This window comes from Vicia villosa, linkage group LG4 (assembly GCF_029867415.1).
Source record: "Vicia villosa cultivar HV-30 ecotype Madison, WI linkage group LG4, Vvil1.0, whole genome shotgun sequence".
In the NCBI taxonomy this organism is placed as follows: domain Eukaryota; kingdom Viridiplantae; phylum Streptophyta; class Magnoliopsida; order Fabales; family Fabaceae; genus Vicia; species Vicia villosa.
The window spans coordinates 190,459,974-190,482,182 of NC_081183.1; the positions used below are offsets into that span (position 1 = coordinate 190,459,974).

The 22,209-nt window shown below is 36.3% G+C and overlaps 1 protein-coding gene and 1 pseudogene across 2 annotated transcripts; both read left to right on the forward strand.

The window, feature by feature from the left end:
• The first annotated feature begins 467 nt into the window (after positions 1 to 467).
• LOC131598581 (uncharacterized) overlaps positions 468 to 22,209 on the forward strand; it is a 28,772-nt pseudogene continuing 7,030 nt past the window's right edge.
• LOC131596481 (uncharacterized) lies at positions 17,105 to 21,839 on the forward strand. Of its 2 annotated transcripts, none has more exons than XM_058869140.1 (2): positions 17,105 to 17,923; positions 20,441 to 21,839. In XM_058869140.1, the coding sequence occupies exon 2, from the start codon at positions 21,086 to 21,088 to the stop codon at positions 21,701 to 21,703; it is 618 nt and encodes a 205-aa protein (XP_058725123.1). In that variant the 5' UTR covers positions 17,105 to 17,923; positions 20,441 to 21,085; the 3' UTR covers positions 21,704 to 21,839. The 2 variants fall into 2 exon arrangements, with proteins under 2 accessions (XP_058725123.1, XP_058725122.1); XM_058869139.1 differs by lacking the exon at positions 17,105 to 17,923 and adding an exon at positions 18,191 to 18,284.

Here is a 22,209-nt window from a genome sequence, read left to right on the forward strand (position 1 = left end):
CTAAACTTCTATTCAGTGCAATAGGAAACAAGTACTTGGTACATGCAGAAAGTGGGTTAACTGTTCAGTTTCTATTTACTTATAATATTAGTTTTGACTTAAAGTCTTTTTAAAAGAGTAACACATCCATCAAATAAAATATTATAAATAACCTGTATAGATTAAATTAAATACATTTAACACACACAACAGTTATAAGGGAGGGATAAGTAGTAATTTAAATCTATAACCATCATTCTATTCATATTCAGTTCCAACTTCATATATATTCAAGTATGAAAGAAAAATTAAAATCAATACTGCATTCATGACATTTGAACCCACCAATACCCCTTCAATTAGAAACTGTAAACTTTTAGTATTCAAAAGCATGAAGTAGAATGCTATACCTCTCATATTGTGTGCATAAATCTATACAAATCAATCTTATTTATAGTATTAATATTCATCCTACTTTTGTGTTTGTGATGGAAACAGATGTAGTTAAAAACATTGCTCCTCAAACATCCATTGCAAGAAAGAGGAGAAAGTTTATTCTTAAAGCAAAGAGGGATTATCGAAACCGTGTCAGATCAAGCAACCTCACTTCCCATCTAAATCATAATTTTACATCTTCTGTAACATATGAAACCACTATTGAAACGGCTATGGCTAGAAAGAGAAGGAAAATAATCTTGGATAACAGAAAAAGATTGAGAAATTTGTTCAATACTGAAGTTAGTAGGGTTCAAAATACAAACAACATTGTTAGTCAAAGTCAGAACATGGATCATGCATCTACTTCAAATTATAATATGTCAAGTCAGTCCATGGATCATCCATCTACCTCAAATCATAATATGTCTGTTGAATCTCATTATGAGGACAATAATGACTCCAACTCTGACAATAATTTAGATTCTTCAAATAGTTTCGACTCTGACGAAGATTCAGACCCGTCACAATTACAGGAGGCCCATCTTCAAGGTATTTCCATATCATACACTGATAACCAAATGATGTACACTTCTTCTGTTAATAGACATATTCAGTATTGTGGTTTCTTCTTTCAGAATATTACGATATTGGCGACCAAAGTTATGAATGCGCACACTGCCAAGCATGTATGTGGTACCAGGAAAAAGTCAATAGACACAAAATTACAGCAACTCCTCGCTTTTATCGTTGTTGCCGTGGAGGAAAAATTGTTCTTCCGTTCCTTGAACAACCTCCACAGGTGTTGCAACATCTTCTATTTAATAAAACATATTCAGATAGTAAAAACTACCAGGCTAACATACGAACATACAACGCAATGTTCTCATTCACTTCCCCTGGAATGAAGTTCGACACAACATACTCTAAAAGAGGAGGACCCCCTACTTTGAGACTGCAGGGTCAGACCTGTCATCGAATTGGTACACTGCTGCCAGAAAGAGGGCAACCTCCGCAATATGCTCAATTATACATCTATGACACGGACAATGAATTTGAACACAGAATAAAATGTTTCAAGTAAGCATGCTCAGACATAATTACACAATTGTTTTATAAAAATATTTTGTTAAACTATTTATTCATGGCTGCGAAAAATAAACAGGGACAATAAAGGCATCGAGCGACCGGTTGTCAAAAAGCTCAAGATGATGTTAGATGAGAACAATGTTCATGCCAAAGCTTTTAGAATGGCAAGGGATGTTTTGAGGACAAATTCTTTCACAGATTTAAAACTCAGGCTTATTTCTGATAGATCCGAAGATGTCCGTGTTTACAACAAACCTACGGTCTCAGAAGTAGCTGCACTCATTGTGGGAGACATTGATTCTGCTGATAAAAGGGACATCTTAATTCAGCGCCGCAATGGTGGTTTGCAACGAATAGATGAGTTTCACCCAGCATATTTGGCTTATCAGTATCCTCTTATATTTCCTTATGGGGAAGATGGTTACAGGAAAAATATAATGCACAGATATCGCCATGAAACTGAGGTCACTAAGAGAAACCGTCAAAGCATTAAGGATTGGTTTTCTTACCGGTTACAACAACGTCGCAAAGAGGCAAAAACACTACTTTACTCAAGACGCCTATTTCAACAATTCTTAGTCGACGGCTATGCTATGATGGAATCCGAACGACTGAATTGGTTGAGAGATAATCAGTCGAAATTAAGAGTGGGCAAATATAATAATTTGGCCGCTCAAACTGATGGCGATACAAGAAATGAACACCAAAAGCGAGGAAAACGAGTTGTTCTGCCATCAACATTTGTTGGTAGCAAGAGATATATGGATCAACTATATTTTGACGGTATGGCCATTTCAAGTCAATAGGGATTCCCTGATTTATTTGTTACTTTTACCTGCAACCCAAATTGGCCTGAAATTAAAAGAGCATTGTCAGGCACAGGTCTACAACCCCATGATAGGCTGTTGCACCCTGATTTTTACCCTACGATCCCGTGTCATTTACATCATTTCATTCCATTAGATTATGCTTTATGTTTACTAACCATTAATCAAAATTGCAAAAAAATGTTTTGTTTCTCTTTTATTTTTGTTACAGGGACTGGATCGAGGAAAAGTGGGATTTGCGAGATGATTCGACTAAAAGTCAACATTTCAAGTCCAAGTTCAAGTCAAGATTTAGAGTTCCATTTTCTCATTTCTTTTTCAAGTTTATGGTCATTTTATGATATTAATTTGTAGTATTAATTCTAATTTTAATTCAAATTTGAAATATCTTTCTAATTTGAGTTATTATTAAAATTAAAACTATTCTTTAATATAAAAATTATTTTATTATGTTAGTTTGTTTTTATTATTAACCATTTTCTTTTTGTTAGTGTTATTTTTAGTTCTTTTATTCAATATAATAGATCCAAGAAAATGGGTGGGTCCACACAACGATTTCCAGCAAGAGGGGGAAGGCAAAGAATGTTCACGTTTCTTCCACCAGTGAGATTCACACATTCCGGGAGCCAAATTCGCAAGTCCAAATTCAAATATCAGCTCACACTTTCTTCGTGGCAAACTGAAGACAAATTCTCAGCTTAATCTTGACCATAGGTTTGAATTTAATCAAGGGCTGAAATTCTTCAAAATTGATTCACACGGATGACTCTCCAAACTTGATCCAAAGGCAGAAGTCGTGAACCGATTTCCCTCTCAATCTCCCTCCAATTTGTCATACTCTTCTCACCTATCTATGCCTATAAATAAGCTATCTTAGATCAGAAAGAGGGGGAGGAGAAAAAACAGAGTCGTTATGCTGCCAAAATCTCACCACAAAGAATTCTCCTCCAAAAAAACTTGATCTAAACCGATTCACAAACCTGTAATTACGCACCAGTTTCCATCATCATCTTCCATAGCTAAATATCACAAAACCTCCAACAAATTCATCAACAACCATTCATCATCTTTTAAATTTCAACTTCAATACAATCAACCTGCATATACACCTTCACTGATCTCAAACAACTTACCTTCAATTCAATCCTTCAACAACGATGAAATCAGTACGACCTTCACGCAACAAAAGCTCAGCGATTCAATTTTGATTCAACATCACCTCACGTTTTCACCGGCAAACTCAAACGCAACGAATCAGACGCATCATTTTCACCACATGAACGAGTCAGCATCAGCAGCGTGAGTTATCAACATCAGACGCATCATTTTCATCACATTGACAATGTCACATTCAACTCCAACAGCAGAGGATTGAAGCAGAGCAAAAGGAAATCAAGCTCACCGTGGATTCGTCCTCCGATAACATTCGGAGTCGGTTAGTTTCCTGATTCTATATGCTTCTTATGACTGATCACCGTGTATGTCGTGTTGCCATGCTTGAACCGTGTTAGTTTGTAATGTTTGAATCTTACCGCTGTTTGAATGTTGAATGTAATCGTGTGGATTTATATGCTGCGATTTTGGGTGCTGAGTTGTTTGTATGCTTTTGATTATCGAAATCGAGAGTTGATAGAGATTTGAGACGTGAGAGTTTGAAGCGAGAGCAGAGTTAACCGATCGAGAGGGTGAGGCCGAGAGAGAGTTTTGTTGTCGCTGTGTTCATGAAAGTTTAGTTGTTGTTTGTTTCGATTATTGAGAGGCGAGTGTTATCCTTGTTTAGTTCGTGTGATAGATGATGAATGAACCGAGAGTTTGAGGCTGAGAGGTGAGAGTAGAGTGAGTAATTTGAGAGTTTGGGAACAGAGCATTTCGGAAGAGATGAGAGAAGCCATGGGAGAAACAGAGGAATTGGGTTTGGAAGCAGAGACGTGAGAGAGAAGAAGAGAGAGGCGGACCCTCCTTAGTCATTAGGGTTTTCTTTGTTTAATGGATATTTGGGCCTTGTATCTGTTTCCTAATCCGGCCCATTTCGTTTTCAGCATTATCACCCCCTTTCTAGCGATTTTCCCCCTGAGTTGATGTCTTTTATTTTATTTTGGGCCAAGCTTAGAGTCCAATGGATCCTTCGTATGATATTTACATCTTTTTTTTTACTTTCAGCCTTTATTTTAGTTTCTTTTAATTGTTTTAGTCTTAGTTTTAATTCTTGTTTGTTTTATCACAAAAATTCAAAAACATGCTTTTATTTTAAATTTAGACTTTATTTTTATTTTCATATTAAAAATTACAAAAATATTTTAATTTGTTTATTTTCCTTTTTAGCAACTCATGTTTGTATATATTCATCTTTTATATTTTCTATTTCTTTTAAAATGCTTTGTTCGGTTTTCTTTTATTTTCTTTTATGCACATGTTAATTCCGTTCCACGACAATTGTGTAAGTCTCCAAAGGTCGAGCAGCAGTGGAATGCGACGTTTAACATCACACACACACAAAATGTTTTAAGCCGAACTACGACTGCTCTGATTCCTTAATCGGGATACGTAGGCATTAGGTCGCGGGGCCTGAACGAGTAGAATCTTGTATATATTTTCTTTCTTTTCCCCGTGTTTATTTTCTCTTATTTCGTCGTGTGTTTCCCTTTAGTTTTAGGTTTAGATTTTTAGATAACACCCTTAGATTTAGACTAACAAGAGCGGATCCCGTCGAGTACGACGGACGTGAGGAGTGCTAACCCCTTCTCCTTGCGTAACCGACACCCTTACCTAGTTCTCTGGGTCGTAAGACCGTTGTTTGTTTTCTTTATAGGTTTTACTCGATGTTTTCCTTTCCCATTTTTGGGATAAATAAACAATCGATGGCGACTTCATTGATTTCATTTTGATGATTACGAACCAGTTGTTTCAGCTGGCGACTTCACTGGGGACAGATTGACCTTTGCTAGGCCCATCCTGAGTGTCAGTCCTAGCTCTTGTTTGTTTTTATCTTTGGGTGTTTGCTTTCTTCATGCTTTATTTGTATATTTGTATATATTTCTTTATTTGTATATTCGCATATATTGCTTTATTTGTTGTTATATTCTGGTTATCTGCTGTTCTGTATATATACTGTTCTAGATCTGCTGTTTTTTTGGTGGGTGGGATGTTACTGAGGTAAAAGGCCCAATACACAGGCTATGAGTGATACCATAGGAACTAGGACTAGAGTGGCCGTGACGGACAGAAGGCGTATGCCTGATTGATCTGATCACGTATCCACGGGCAGAGCTTGGTGGAACGAGGCAACATCGTATGATGGCGCCTACGTTCGATCCTATGTTGGCTTTTTGACCTACCCTGGCTTAGATTCACCCGTGAGTGGGGCGGGAATCAATCATTTTACAGGTACATTGCTGGTGACTATGGTTCTTGTTCAAGTGGTTCCATTTCTGTTTGATGATGACTGAGTTATGATCCTATTGGTTACTGTGGTTCTGCTGGTTACTTATTCACATTTTGCATTACATCTTGCATTGCATATCATTGCATGGTTCCCGCATTCATCCAGGTTGCCCGAGATCTTATTTTCAATTTTTGCTCACTTCCAGCTAGTTGTTGATCATTAAGTTGATTCCTTGACACGTTGAACTAAGAAGCATGTACCAGAAGACTATGGAAGAACTTCAACAAGACCAAGAGTTATTAAGAGCTGAAGTTAACCAGTTGAAAAGTCAGATGAATCAGATCATGGAAATCCTTCAGATCTTGTTGAAGAGAGAAGACAATTTTCCTTTTGTTGTTACAAAGCAAGTTGGTGTTCCTATAGTTCTTCCGAATTCTACTACAGTCCAAAGGCAATATCATCCAGTGAGTACTCTAGTGCCTTCCTGTGGCCCTTCTCCAAAGGATCTTCCTCCACCTTTGTTCTCAAAGATTCCTGATCAACAATCTCTGTCTGCTCTACGACAAAGCCAAGGAAATCATCAACAAGATGAGAATCTGAACAAACCTCTAAAGAAACAACAAAAGAGGCCTTGCCACTCTACTATTATTCCAATGAAGTCTGTTGGGTTGTTTCCTCAAAGAGTTCAAGCTTCTCAACCTCGGGAAGCTAACGAGAATCAGAATCGCGATAGGACTCACTTTGATCCTATTCCTATGTCTTATACTGAACTGTATCCATCTTTGGTCCAGAAAGGGTTGATTACAACTAGAGCCATGCCTCCTTCTCGAAATCCTCCTTTAGATGGTTATAGATCTGATCTTTATTGTGATTTTCATCAGGGGGCTGCTGGTCATGATTTAGAACATTGTTATGCACTGAAGGCTAGAGTGAAAGACTTGATCAAAGGAAAAGTGATAAGTTTTGCTGCTCGTACTCCAAATGTGATTTACTATTCACCTCCAGAGACTGACAATTGAAGCTTCAATCAAATTCAGATTCTCTCCTGAAGCCAAGTGTTTCAGACGGGACAACTCATCCTTGTTGCTGATTAGTCACTAGGCCATGTTTCTTTACTGTTTGCATTTCTTCCAATTGTAATGTCTGTTTAATTTCAAACTTGTTTGTTTCTTACTGTTAATTTTAAATGAAATGAGCATTGCATGTTTTGATTCAATTGTTCTCTTTTACTGCTTTATTTCTTTCAAAAAAAAAAACAAAAATATGTTTCTTTTATTTGTTTTCTCTACCCTGTTGCTTATGATTGGAGGGAGGATGATGAAAACAAGATACCCATAATTGCTGTTAGTGTGCTTTTGAATAAAACTTTGCTGATGATGTACAGGCCTTGTTTCAATTCCCAAACACTGGAGAAATAAGGAAGTTAATCCCTTGTCAACCCCTCTGAGCCTTCGAAGTTGGAGTTTTCTTTTTAAATGAAAAAACCTGCAATTTTAACCTGGGGATGGGTAGTTTTCAGTTTATTCATCTATGCATTCAAATACAAGAGTTTCATTCAAGATACCTTTTAATAAAGGTTGTAATCACAAGTTTTCCTTCGCACACATCCAAGAAATGTCGAAGACGTCCTTCAAAGTCAAAAGTGATGATGATGGTTCTCCGCAATTGTTAAGCAAGGCAGTCACTATCTTTCAAAAAAGAAAAAAATGAAAAAGAAAAGTTCAAGAAAAGCCCGCTAAGTCAAAACCTTTGAAGGAGACTTAGGCAAAATATATATTGGGGCATCCCGCTGACTGTAAATCTCAAATAAAACAGTTCAGGCAAAAGTTAGGGATATCAAAAGTAAAAAAAAAGAAGAGAGAAGTCAATAAATTCCAAAACAACAAAATGTTGTAAAAAAAGAAGTGACTTCCATCTCAAAGTATATTCCTTGGCTTCTGAATCATCATTGCCAAACAAGTGCTGCAAATTCCAAGTTCTCTTGAAAACCTGAATGCATAGGTTGAATTAACTGAATGTAGGATGGAAGTTCATCATGAAGAAGGGGTGGGTACAAATAAATTTTGAGCCTTATATCCTTTGTTTCTTAAACCATGAACCAGGCCACATTACAACCTTCAAAAGTCCTAATTGAGGCCAGGTTTATTTTGAAAGCATACTACAACAAGGTTGCGTTAACCTGACTCCTAAAGTTGTGCCAATCATTTGTCTGGATTTATTTGCTTTACTTTTCACTTCAAATTCCATGTTTCTTTGTCTTTCTATTTGCTTTATAATGCCATTTCTGTTGATTTCAAAAAATCTGCATGTTCTTTGCATTTAGATTACCAGTTTTGAACAAACATTTTTGCTTCTAAACAACATTCCTCATCAAGGAATTTCAAACAGTTGAGAAATTGGTCTGTGATCTCATCAGGGGCATTTCACTTCAAGGTTCTGTTCAAAGGTTTATCTCAGTGCAAGTTATTCTCAGATCTGGTTTATCATATCTCTTTCAAGACTAATGCTGGGGCAAGTGTTTCCAAATGCCTAATAAAGCTGTCATTCCAGATTATTCAAGCTGAAGCCATGATCAGTTGTTCTACATTAATCAGTCAAGCCGGGGCAATCTACTTCAAAAGAATCTCCGAGCATTTTATTAGTCTCTCTCAAAGGATCAGTTTAGTACATTTCACAAGTGTGATTGAAGAGCTTTGGGCAATGTTCCATGTGTTGAGGAATCAGACATCCCTTTCTGCCGCACAAAGGAGTCTTTCTCAGTTGTCACAAATAAATGCATTGCATTAATCATTCATATCATGCATAGAAAAATTTCATATCACGCATAGAAACAAATTCATATTCATTTGCATTTTCACTTTGAGATTAAAGTCCAACTTACTTGGCATTATTCAATACGGATTTATCCCTTTGGTTCATTTGTCTTGTTTATCCGATGTTTATTCCGGATGTGTTCCCTCTACAACCATGTTTTATCTAGGTTCTCTTTACAACCATGTTTTATCTTGGTTCTCTTTACAACCATGTTTTATCTTGGTTCTCTCTACAACCATGTTTTATCTTGGTTCTCTCTACAACCATGTTTTATCTTGGTTCTCTCTACAACCATGTTTTATCTTGGTTCTCTTTACAACCTTGTTTTATCTTGGTTCTCTCTACAACCATGTTTTATCTTGGTTCTCTCTACAACCATGTTTTATCTTGGTTCTCTTTACAACCTTGTTTTATCTTGGTTCTCTTTACAACCTTGTTTTATCTTGGTTCTCTTTACAACCTTGTTTTATCTTGGTTCCCCTACAACCATGCTTCATCCTGGTTCTCACTTTTTTCAGATTTATTCTCTGATATTGTGATTTCTCACTTCATTCAGATCCATTCCTGGATGTCGTGATACCTTTCTCACCTTATTCAGATTTATTCTCTGATATCGTGATTTCTCACTTCATTCAGATCCATTCCTGGATGTCGTGATACCTTTCTCACCTTATTCAGATTTATTCTCTGATATCGTGATTTCTCACTTCACTCAGATCCATTCCTGGATGTTGTGATACATTTCTTCAATTATCTCTTTCATCAGGTCTTGTGCTTGTTCCATTAACAGTTTGTCTCTCGTGGCGCTATATTCCCCACGAAGATTTGAGTCTGACTCATATCATATCATTAAAAAAAATTAAAAGAGGAATTTATACATTCATACCATTCTTGGGGCATCTTAGGCTAAAAATCGGGACATGTTTGTATTTAAGTATCTCCTATCTCCTGATAGAAGAAACTTAAATAGGGGCAGCTGTTGCACCCTGATTTTTACCCTACGATCCCGTGTCATTTACATCATTTCATTCCATTAGATTATGCTTTATGTTTACTAACCATTAATCAAAATTGCAAAAAAATGTTTTGTTTCTCTTTTATTTTTGTTACAGGGACTGGATCGAGGAAAAGTGGGATTTGCGAGATGATTCGACTAAAAGTCAACATTTCAAGTCCAAGTTCAAGTCAAGATTTAGAGTTCCATTTTCTCATTTCTTTTTCAAGTTTATGGTCATTTTATGATATTAATTTGTAGTATTAATTCTAATTTTAATTCAAATTTGAAATATCTTTCTAATTTGAGTTATTATTAAAATTAAAACTATTCTTTAATATAAAAATTATTTTATTATGTTAGTTTGTTTTTATTATTAACCATTTTCTTTTTGTTAGTGTTATTTTTAGTTCTTTTATTCAATATAATAGATCCAAGAAAATGGGTGGGTCCACACAACGATTTCCAGCAAGAGGGGGAAGGCAAAGAATGTTCACGTTTCTTCCACCAGTGAGATTCACACATTCCGGGAGCCAAATTCGCAAGTCCAAATTCAAATATCAGCTCACACTTTCTTCGTGGCAAACTGAAGACAAATTCTCAGCTTAATCTTGACCATAGGTTTGAATTTAATCAAGGGCTGAAATTCTTCAAAATTGATTCACACGGATGACTCTCCAAACTTGATCCAAAGGCAGAAGTCGTGAACCGATTTCCCTCTCAATCTCCCTCCAATTTGTCATACTCTTCTCACCTATCTATGCCTATAAATAAGCTATCTTAGATCAGAAAGAGGGGGAGGAGAAAAAACAGAGTCGTTATGCTGCCAAAATCTCACCACAAAGAATTCTCCTCCAAAAAAACTTGATCTAAACCGATTCACAAACCTGTAATTACGCACCAGTTTCCATCATCATCTTCCATAGCTAAATATCACAAAACCTCCAACAAATTCATCAACAACCATTCATCATCTTTTAAATTTCAACTTCAATACAATCAACCTGCATATACACCTTCACTGATCTCAAACAACTTACCTTCAATTCAATCCTTCAACAACGATGAAATCAGTACGACCTTCACGCAACAAAAGCTCAGCGATTCAATTTTGATTCAACATCACCTCACGTTTTCACCGGCAAACTCAAACGCAACGAATCAGACGCATCATTTTCACCACATGAACGAGTCAGCATCAGCAGCGTGAGTTATCAACATCAGACGCATCATTTTCATCACATTGACAATGTCACATTCAACTCCAACAGCAGAGGATTGAAGCAGAGCAAAAGGAAATCAAGCTCACCGTGGATTCGTCCTCCGATAACATTCGGAGTCGGTTAGTTTCCTGATTCTATATGCTTCTTATGACTGATCACCGTGTATGTCGTGTTGCCATGCTTGAACCGTGTTAGTTTGTAATGTTTGAATCTTACCGCTGTTTGAATGTTGAATGTAATCGTGTGGATTTATATGCTGCGATTTTGGGTGCTGAGTTGTTTGTATGCTTTTGATTATCGAAATCGAGAGTTGATAGAGATTTGAGACGTGAGAGTTTGAAGCGAGAGCAGAGTTAACCGATCGAGAGGGTGAGGCCGAGAGAGAGTTTTGTTGTCGCTGTGTTCATGAAAGTTTAGTTGTTGTTTGTTTCGATTATTGAGAGGCGAGTGTTATCCTTGTTTAGTTCGTGTGATAGATGATGAATGAACCGAGAGTTTGAGGCTGAGAGGTGAGAGTAGAGTGAGTAATTTGAGAGTTTGGGAACAGAGCATTTCGTAAGAGATGAGAGAAGCCATGGGAGAAACAGAGGAATTGGGTTTGGAAGCAGAGCCGTGAGAGAGAAGAAGAGAGAGGCGGACCCTCCTTAGTCATTAGGGTTTTCTTTGTTTAATGGATATTTGGGCCTTGTATCTGTTTCCTAATCCGGCCCATTTCGTTTTCAGCATTATCACCCCCTTTCTAGCGATTTTCCCCCTGAGTTGATGTCTTTTATTTTATTTTGGGCCAAGCTTAGAGTCCAATGGATCCTTCGTATGATATTTACATCTTTTTTTTTACTTTCAGCCTTTATTTTAGTTTCTTTTAATTGTTTTAGTCTTAGTTTTAATTCTTGTTTGTTTTATCACAAAAATTCAAAAACATGCTTTTATTTTAAATTTAGACTTTATTTTTATTTTCATATTAAAAATTACAAAAATATTTTAATTTGTTTATTTTCCTTTTTAGCAACTCATGTTTGTATATATTCATCTTTTATATTTTCTATTTCTTTTAAAATGCTTTGTTCGGTTTTCTTTTATTTTCTTTTATGCACATGTTAATTCCGTTCCACGACAATTGTGTAAGTCTCCAAAGGTCGAGCAGCAGTGGAATGCGACGTTTAACATCACACACACACAAAATGTTTTAAGCCGAACTACGACTGCTCTGATTCCTTAATCGGGATACGTAGGCATTAGGTCGCGGGGCCTGAACGAGTAGAATCTTGTATATATTTTCTTTCTTTTCCCCGTGTTTATTTTCTCTTATTTCGTCGTGTGTTTCCCTTTAGTTTTAGGTTTAGATTTTTAGATAACACCCTTAGATTTAGACTAACAAGAGCGGATCCCGTCGAGTACGACGGACGTGAGGAGTGCTAACCCCTTCTCCTTGCGTAACCGACACCCTTACCTAGTTCTCTGGGTCGTAAGACCGTTGTTTGTTTTCTTTATAGGTTTTACTCGATGTTTTCCTTTCCCATTTTTGGGATAAATAAACAATCGATGGCGACTTCATTGATTTCATTTTGATGATTACGAACCAGTTGTTTCAGCTGGCGACTTCACTGGGGACAGATTGACCTTTGCTAGGCCCATCCTGAGTGTCAGTCCTAGCTCTTGTTTGTTTTTATCTTTGGGTGTTTGCTTTCTTCATGCTTTATTTGTATATTTGTATATATTTCTTTATTTGTATATTCGCATATACTGCTTTATTTGTTGTTATATTCTGGTTATCTGCTGTTCTGTATATATACTGTTCTAGATCTGCTGTTTTTTTGGTGGGTGGGATGTTACTGAGGTAAAAGGCCCAATACACAGGCTATGAGTGATACCATAGGAACTAGGACTAGAGTGGCCGTGACGGACAGAAGGCGTATGCCTGATTGATCTGATCACGTATCCACGGGCAGAGCTTGGTGGAACGAGGCAACATCGTATGATGGCGCCTACGTTCGATCCTATGTTGGCTTTTTGACCTACCCTGGCTTAGATTCACCCGTGAGTGGGGCGGGAATCAATCATTTTACAGGTACATTGCTGGTGACTATGGTTCTTGTTCAAGTGGTTCCATTTCTGTTTGATGATGACTGAGTTATGATCCTATTGGTTACTGTGGTTCTGCTGGTTACTTATTCGCATTTTGCATTACATCTTGCATTGCATATCATTGCATGGTTCCCGCATTCATCCAGGTTGCCCGAGATCTTATTTTCAATTTTTGCTCACTTCCAGCTAGTTGTTGATCATTAAGTTGATTCCTTGACACGTTGAACTAAGAAGCATGTACCAGAAGACTATGGAAGAACTTCAACAAGACCAAGAGTTATTAAGAGCTGAAGTTAACCAGTTGAAAAGTCAGATGAATCAGATCATGGAAATCCTTCAGATCTTGTTGAAGAGAGAAGACAATTTTCCTTTTGTTGTTACAAAGCAAGTTGGTGTTCCTATAGTTCTTCCGAATTCTACTACAGTCCAAAGGCAATATCATCCAGTGAGTACTCTAGTGCCTTCCTGTGGCCCTTCTCCAAAGGATCTTCCTCCACCTTTGTTCTCAAAGATTCCTGATCAACAATCTCTGTCTGCTCTATGACAAAGCCAAGGAAATCATCAACAAGATGAGAATCTGAACAAACCTCTAAAGAAACAACAAAAGAGGCCTTGCCACTCTACTATTATTCCAATGAAGTCTGTTGGGTTGTTTCCTCAAAGAGTTCAAGCTTCTCAACCTCGGGAAGCTAACGAGAATCAGAATCGCGATAGGACTCACTTTGATCCTATTCCTATGTCTTATACTGAACTGTATCCATCTTTGGTCCAGAAAGGGTTGATTACAACTAGAGCCATGCCTCCTTCTCGAAATCCTCCTTTAGATGGTTATAGATCTGATCTTTATTGTGATTTTCATCAGGGGGCTGCTGGTCATGATTTAGAACATTGTTATGCACTGAAGGCTAGAGTGAAAGACTTGATCAAAGGAAAAGTGATAAGTTTTGCTGCTCGTACTCCAAATGTGATTTACTATTCACCTCCAGAGACTGACAATTGAAGCTTCAATCAAATTCAGATTCTCTCCTGAAGCCAAGTGTTTCAGACGGGACAACTCATCCTTGTTGCTGATTAGTCACTAGGCCATGTTTCTTTACTGTTTGCATTTCTTCCAATTGTAATGTCTGTTTAATTTCAAACTTGTTTGTTTCTTACTGTTAATTTTAAATGAAATGAGCATTGCATGTTTTGATTCAATTGTTCTCTTTTACTGCTTTATTTCTTTCAAAAAAAAAACAAAAATATGTTTCTTTTATTTGTTTTCTCTACCCTGTTGCTTATGATTGGAGGGAGGATGATGAAAACAAGATACCCATAATTGCTGTTAGTGTGCTTTTGAATAAAACTTTGCTGATGATGTACAGGCCTTGTTTCAATTCCCAAACACTGGAGAAATAAGGAAGTTAATCCCTTGTCAACCCCTCTGAGCCTTCGAAGTTGGAGTTTTCTTTTTAAATGAAAAAACCTGCAATTTTAACCTGGGGATGGGTAGTTTTCAGTTTATTCATCTATGCATTCAAATACAAGAGTTTCATTCAAGATACCTTTTAATAAAGGTTGTAATCACAAGTTTTCCTTCGCACACATCCAAGAAATGTCGAAGACGTCCTTCAAAGTCAAAAGTGATGATGATGGTTCTCCGCAATTGTTAAGCAAGGCAGTCACTATCTTTCAAAAAAGAAAAAAATGAAAAAGAAAAGTTCAAGAAAAGCCCGCTAAGTCAAAACCTTTGAAGGAGACTTAGGCAAAATATATATTGGGGCATCCCGCTGACTGTAAATCTCAAATAAAACAGTTCAGGCAAAAGTTAGGGATATCAAAAGTAAAAAAAAAGAAGAGAGAAGTCAATAAATTCCAAAACAACAAAATGTTGTAAAAAAAGAAGTGACTTCCATCTCAAAGTATATTCCTTGGCTTCTGAATCATCATTGCCAAACAAGTGCTGCAAATTCCAAGTTCTCTTGAAAACCTGAATGCATAGGTTGAATTAACTGAATGTAGGATGGAAGTTCATCATGAAGAAGAGGTGGGTACAAATAAATTTTGAGCCTTATATCCTTTGTTTCTTAAACCATGAACCAGGCCACATTACAACCTTCAAAAGTCCTAATTGAGGCCAGGTTTATTTTGAAAGCATACTACAACAAGGTTGCGTTAACCTGACTCCTAAAGTTGTGCCAATCATTTGTCTGGATTTATTTGCTTTACTTTTCACTTCAAATTCCATGTTTCTTTGTCTTTCTATTTGCTTTATAATGCCATTTCTGTTGATTTCAAAAAATCTGCATGTTCTTTGCATTTAGATTACCAGTTTTGAACAAACATTTTTGCTTCTAAACAACATTCCTCATCAAGGAATTTCAAACAGTTGAGAAATTGGTCTGTGATCTCATCAGGGGCATTTCACTTCAAGGTTCTGTTCAAAGGTTTATCTCAGTGCAAGTTATTCTCAGATCTGGTTTATCATATCTCTTTCAAGACTAATGCTGGGGCAAGTGTTTCCAAATGCCTAATAAAGCTGTCATTCCAGATTATTCAAGCTGAAGCCATGATCAGTTGTTCTACATTAATCAGTCAAGCCGGGGCAATCTACTTCAAAAGAATCTCCGAGCATTTTATTAGTCTCTCTCAAAGGATCAGTTTAGTACATTTCACAAGTGTGATTGAAGAGCTTTGGGCAATGTTCCATGTGTTGAGGAATCAGACATCCCTTTCTGCCGCACAAAGGAGTCTTTCTCAGTTGTCACAAATAAATGCATTGCATTAATCATTCATATCATGCATAGAAAAATTTCATATCACGCATAGAAACAAATTCATATTCATTTGCATTTTCACTTTGAGATCAAAGTCCAACTTACTTGGCATTATTCAATACGGATTTATCCCTTTGGTTCATTTGTCTTGTTTATCCGATGTTTATTCCGGATGTGTTCCCTCTACAACCATGTTTTATCTAGGTTCTCTTTACAACCATGTTTTATCTTGGTTCTCTTTACAACCATGTTTTATCTTGGTTCTCTCTACAACCATGTTTTATCTTGGTTCTCTCTACAACCATGTTTTATCTTGGTTCTCTCTACAACCATGTTTTATCTTGGTTCTCTTTACAACCTTGTTTTATCTTGGTTCTCTCTACAACCATGTTTTATCTTGGTTCTCTCTACAACCATGTTTTATCTTGGTTCTCTTTACAACCTTGTTTTATCTTGGTTCTCTTTACAACCTTGTTTTATCTTGGTTCTCTTTACAACCTTGTTTTATCTTGGTTCCCCTACAACCATGCTTCATCCTGGTTCTCACTTTTTTCAGATTTATTCTCGGATATTGTGATTTCTCACTTCATTCAGATCCATTCCTGGATGTCGTGATACCTTTCTCACCTTATTCAGATTTATTCTCTGATATCGTGATTTCTCACTTCATTCAGATCCATTCCTGGATGTCGTGATACCTTTCTCACCTTATTCAGATTTATTCTCTGATATCGTGATTTCTCACTTCACTCAGATCCATTCCTGGATGTTGTGATACATTTCTTCAATTATCTCTTTCATCAGGTCTTGTGCTTGTTCCATTAACAGTTTGTCTCTCGTGGCGCTATATTCCCCACGAAGATTTGAGTCTGACTCATATCATATCATTAAAAAAAATTAAAAGAGGAATTTATACATTCATACCATTCTTGGGGCATCTTAGGCTAAAAATCGGGACATGTTTGTATTTAAGTATCTCCTATCTCCTGATAGAAGAAACTTAAATAGGGGCAGCTGTTGCACCCTGATTTTTACCCTACGATCCCGTGTCATTTACATCATTTCATTCCATTAGATTATGCTTTATGTTTACTAACCATTAATCAAAATTGCAAAAAAATGTTTTGTTTCTCTTTTATTTTTGTTACAGGGACTGGATCGAGGAAAAGTGGGATTTGCGAGATGATTCGACTAAAAGTCAACATTTCAAGTCCAAGTTCAAGTCAAGATTTAGAGTTCCATTTTCTCATTTCTTTTTCAAGTTTATGGTCATTTTATGATATTAATTTGTAGTATTAATTCTAATTTTAATTCAAATTTGAAATATCTTTCTAATTTGAGTTATTATTAAAATTAAAACTATTCTTTAATATAAAAATTATTTTATTATGTTAGTTTGTTTTTATTATTAACCATTTTCTTTTTGTTAGTGTTATTTTTAGTTCTTTTATTCAATATAATAGATCCAAGAAAATGGGTGGGTCCACACAACGATTTCCAGCAAGAGGGGGAAGGCAAAGAATGTTCACGTTTCTTCCACCAGTGAGATTCACACATTCCGGGAGCCAAATTCGCAAGTCCAAATTCAAATATCAGCTCACACTTCCTTCGTGGCAAACTGAAGACAAATTCTCAGCTTAATCTTGACCATAGGTTTGAATTTAATCAAGGGCTGAAATTCTTCAAAATTGATTCACACGGATGACTCTCCAAACTTGATCCAAAGGCAGAAGTCGTGAACCGATTTCCCTCTCAATCTCCCTCCAATTTGTCATACTCTTCTCACCTATCTATGCCTATAAATAAGCTATCTTAGATCAGAAAGAGGGGGAGGAGAAAAAACAGAGTCGTTATGCTGCCAAAATCTCACCACAAAGAATTCTCCTCCAAAAAAACTTGATCTAAACCGATTCACAAACCTGTAATTACGCACCAGTTTCCATCATCATCTTCCATAGCTAAATATCACAAAACCTCCAACAAATTCATCAACAACCATTCATCATCTTTTAAATTTCAACTTCAATACAATCAACCTGCATATACACCTTCACTGATCTCAAACAACTTACCTTCAATTCAATCCTTCAACAACGATGAAATCAGTACGACCTTCACGCAACAAAAGCTCAGCGATTCAATTTTGATTCAACATCACCTCACGTTTTCACCGGCAAACTCAAACGCAACGAATCAGACGCATCATTTTCACCACATGAACGAGTCAGCATCAGCAGCGTGAGTTATCAACATCAGACGCATCATTTTCATCACATTGACAATGTCACATTCAACTCCAACAGCAGAGGATTGAAGCAGAGCAAAAGGAAATCAAGCTTGTAACAACCCGTTTTTTTAGTATTTATTTTATTATATTATTTTTATACTTTTGGTGCGTTAAATTAATTATTTAATAGTTATGAGATTTAATTATTAATTTAATTAATTAAACTTGAGTGCATTTGTGTTCAATAGAATTAATTAAATTATTAGAGAGTTTGATTAATTGGGCCTATTTATTAGAGTTATAAGCAATTGGGGGGTGCTTTTATTTTTAAAGCCCAATATGATAAATAATGATAGTAAGAGAGGAAAAAAGGGATAGAAGCATCATTAGTTCATTTTTCTGGTTTTGGAGAAATAGAAGTGAAGGAAGAGAGCAAGAGGAGAAAGCTAGGGTTTTGGAGGAGAAAACAAGAGGTAAGGGGGAGAATCCCTAATCATTATGGGCTAGTATAATGGGGTAAATTGGTAGATTATCCTTATAAATTGTTCATGAATAAATATTATGGTATGGGTGTTTTGATTTCCAGCATTATATTGAAGAAATCTGTAAAACGAATTAGAAACTTAAGCTATCATCCGAAACATACTGTTCATTTCATTGTTTTCATTTGATTTGTGTAGGTACTTGTTTTCAATTTACTTGTTTCTTTAATGAATCACTTTTGGCTGTATGCTATTTCAATTTAATATGAAGTGTCACTACAGCTACCTGAGTAACCGTGAGTCACCAACATTTCCTCATTTTCCGCTACAGTGCGCCTTAGACCAATGAACGTGGCTGCATATCCTCCTAGCATTATTTAGAAACCGTGAGAACCCTGTAGGCACTAAGTTGAATTGGGAACCGTAGAAAAGCACCACTTGTAGCATGTTATTTTACTGTAGCGATAATTACCACATGTAGTTATTATGACCACCCAAATTTTATGGATAGCATACACTCATGACAGACTAGCGGCTGGCCATACACTAAAGCATACATGCCTCACTAATTATTTTCCTTATTTCATTTAATAAGCTGATACATTAATTGCTAGATAGACTTCTATTTCTTTTATATAGTAGTGATACCACTACTGACAAGTAAATCAAATGGTGATGTGATAACATTCATCCACTGTAGCGATAAGGCAATATATAGAGGTTATGCTTACTTACTGTAGCGCAGCCACTTGATGTAGGAATAAAAGAACATGCTGCTACTAATTAATGCAATGAGTCAAAACGTGGGTCTGCCACCTTTTTCCAATGAACACCACTTGATATCTTTCTTTTGCTGTAGCATAATTTCATGAGGAATGAATATAGACCCTCCTTTTTCTATTACCCTGTTTTGGTTATTTTTATTCTAAGAAGCATGATGCACCCATTTTACTTAGTCAATAGGAAATGTGTCTCACTTCAACTACTATTAATAATTGCTGAACATACCATTTGCTGTTAGAATAATGGACACTCTTGTATACATATAGCTAACATGAAATGTGATATATATGTGCATATAATTATGGTAGTTAATAAGTGTGAGATAAATCTTATCTTGATTAATTGATAGATTTCATAGGTTAATTAGTAAATAATTATAGTTTAGTGACATTAATTATTATATTAAAATAGTGAACTTCTAATAGAAATGACCCATAGTCATGTTCTAGTATTGTTCTAAGGTAGAATTTTCTATGAGTAATTAAGTAGTATAATTCAAATGGCTTGTTAGGTTATTATTAAAAGAGTAAATCTTATCCAATTGAGAAATTGTGAGCTAGTATATGACAATATTAATGACTAGTATTAATTAAAAATGGTGGATTGGATTTGTGTGTTGATTATTATATGTGAATAATGCTTATGTGATGAGAATGTTGTGTACAATATTGTGGAATAATTCATTGAGTGAATTAATTGTGATATGCTAAATATTAAGATGGTAGAGATGATCTTAATTGCATATGGTTGATTAACATTGTACATACATTCATATCATGGATGCCTTGAAACAAAGGTGGTTTGCTTTGAAACATAAGCGAGGCTTAGATTCTAAAGTGAATCGGAAGCGGTAAACTATATGTTTACGTTTGGTGGGCTTTGGTCTTGTCCGGATCGGAAGCGTGGCTTGGATTCTAGATATTGAATCGGAAAGCGGTGAAACTTTGGGTTCACAATTCGGTACCACATGCATAGTGTCACATATCTTGCATTGGGTCACATTAAAATTATGCGATAATTGAGTATGTGAAGTTGATGTGATTGTGATATGTGTATGAGTTTGATAATTGAAACGAGTGAAGTGTGAATACATATTTGATTAAAATGTGTGAATAGGTGAGAATCATGACTGTGTACTTATCTGGGAATATGATAGTAGAATTGAAATATTATACTATTTAAGCTTGTCGTATACCCGATAACATGTGATTTATGCGTTGATTACTATTATATATCTCGTTTTATATAGTATGACTAATTACTTGAAGTATCGATTTAACCGTTGTATTCTGTTATACTTTCTTCATAATGATTCGTATTCTCACCCTTCTGTTTTAATGTTGCCCTCGTTTGGCGACATGCAGGTTCTGGAGTTTAGTAGCCGCGTGTGACTTAGCTGGAGGTTCTTCCTTGGTTATTGGAGACTAGGTAGTGAGTCGATGCTCTGGTCATGTAACACTGGGTAGATTAGTCGTGTTGAACTCATGTTTCTATTTGGTTATGTATTATGTTTATGACTTGAGAACTTGTTATTTGGCTACTTGTTGTTTGAGAGGCTTTCAAGCCAAATATCCTGAATTATGTTTTAATTTATGTTGATATGATTATTGAGACTTGATCATGGTATGGGACATGGATCATTTTATGAAACACATGAGTATTTAGTAGTTTCCGCTGTGAATGCATATTCTAGATAAAATATGATGAATTGAGAAGTGTTATTTGAAATGACCAGGTGTATCATATATTGTAAGTAAATGCTGTCGGTTTTTAAAAAGTTTTTAGTTTTTGGAAAACGTCGATGTGACGCCCTTTTGAATTATATGCATGCTTATTCTCTGATTATATGCTTATTTATTTTGGGGTATAAAAGGGGTGTTACATTAGTGGTATCAGAGCATGGTCGACCAGTTGGTCAAGGTTATTAATGTCTTTTATCCTGTTGTATTTGATTCGTGTATCTGACACGATCGACACTGTTTTGTCTGGTTGTTTGGTTGTTTAGGACGATGGTTGCGGGAAGGAATGTTGACATTAATGTTGAGGCAATAATGAGGTGGACTGGTACGATTGGACAAGCGCCACAAGAGAATGTCGGTTATGGAGGAAAGGATGAGTTCCGTGCTTTTGGAGACTTTCAAAGGTGCAAACCGCCGATCTTTGAAAGAGGGTATGGACCGGACAAGGTGCACGCATGGATGAGAGAAATTGAGAAGATCTTTCAAGTCGTGAGTTGTACTGATGTACAGAAGGTTCGGTTTGGTACTCACATGCTGACGAAAGGAGCTGAAGATTGGTGGAGTAATATTGTGCAGAGATTTGAAAGAGAATGTATTGAAGTTACTTGGACTCTTTTCCGTGATGAATTTTTGGAAAACTATTTTCCAGAAGATGTGCGTGGAAAGAAAGAAATGAGGTTTCTAAAGTTGAAGCGAGGAAGAGGACAATCCAGCGGGAAACCATATGATGACAAGAGAGAACAATCTGATTTTGGCAAGAAGCTAAGTGGGGGAGGAAATTCTACTCCACTTAAGTGTTTCGGATGTTGTATTGAAGGTCATTGTGCCGTAGATTGTGATGGGACTCCTGTGGTGGTCATAAAGCACACAAGTGTAGAATTGGTTTGAGTGTCATTTATTACAATTGTGGTGTGAGATTGGATCTTGTTTTATCTGTTATGCATAGAAGTATGGTTATTGATACAACTGTTGTGGTTTTGTTTCTACTTCTTTTGTGTGTTTGAATTATCCGTGGAGCATCTTGGTAGAGATTTTAGGATTGATTTAGTTTGTTTTCCGCTAGACCAATTTGATGAGAATTTTGGTATGAACGGTTTGGAGTCTAAGCAAGTGATTGTAATTTTAAGAGAGATGTTGGGTATTGGTGTTTTAAGTGATTTTGAGTGCGAGTTCTGAAGGAACACTATTATGGTTTAGTAACGATGGTTTATGTTTCATTATGATTGTCGACTGTCTATTGACAAATTGAGGACCTGATCACCCTTAATCCATTGTTGATAGGAGACAATATCGTATTGAACGAGATGGACTTGTCTTACTAACTTGGTAGCGTGTAAAGCGACTAAGGAGGAGTTGGAGAGTAGATTTGAGGAATTGTTTGAGAAGAGGTTCAT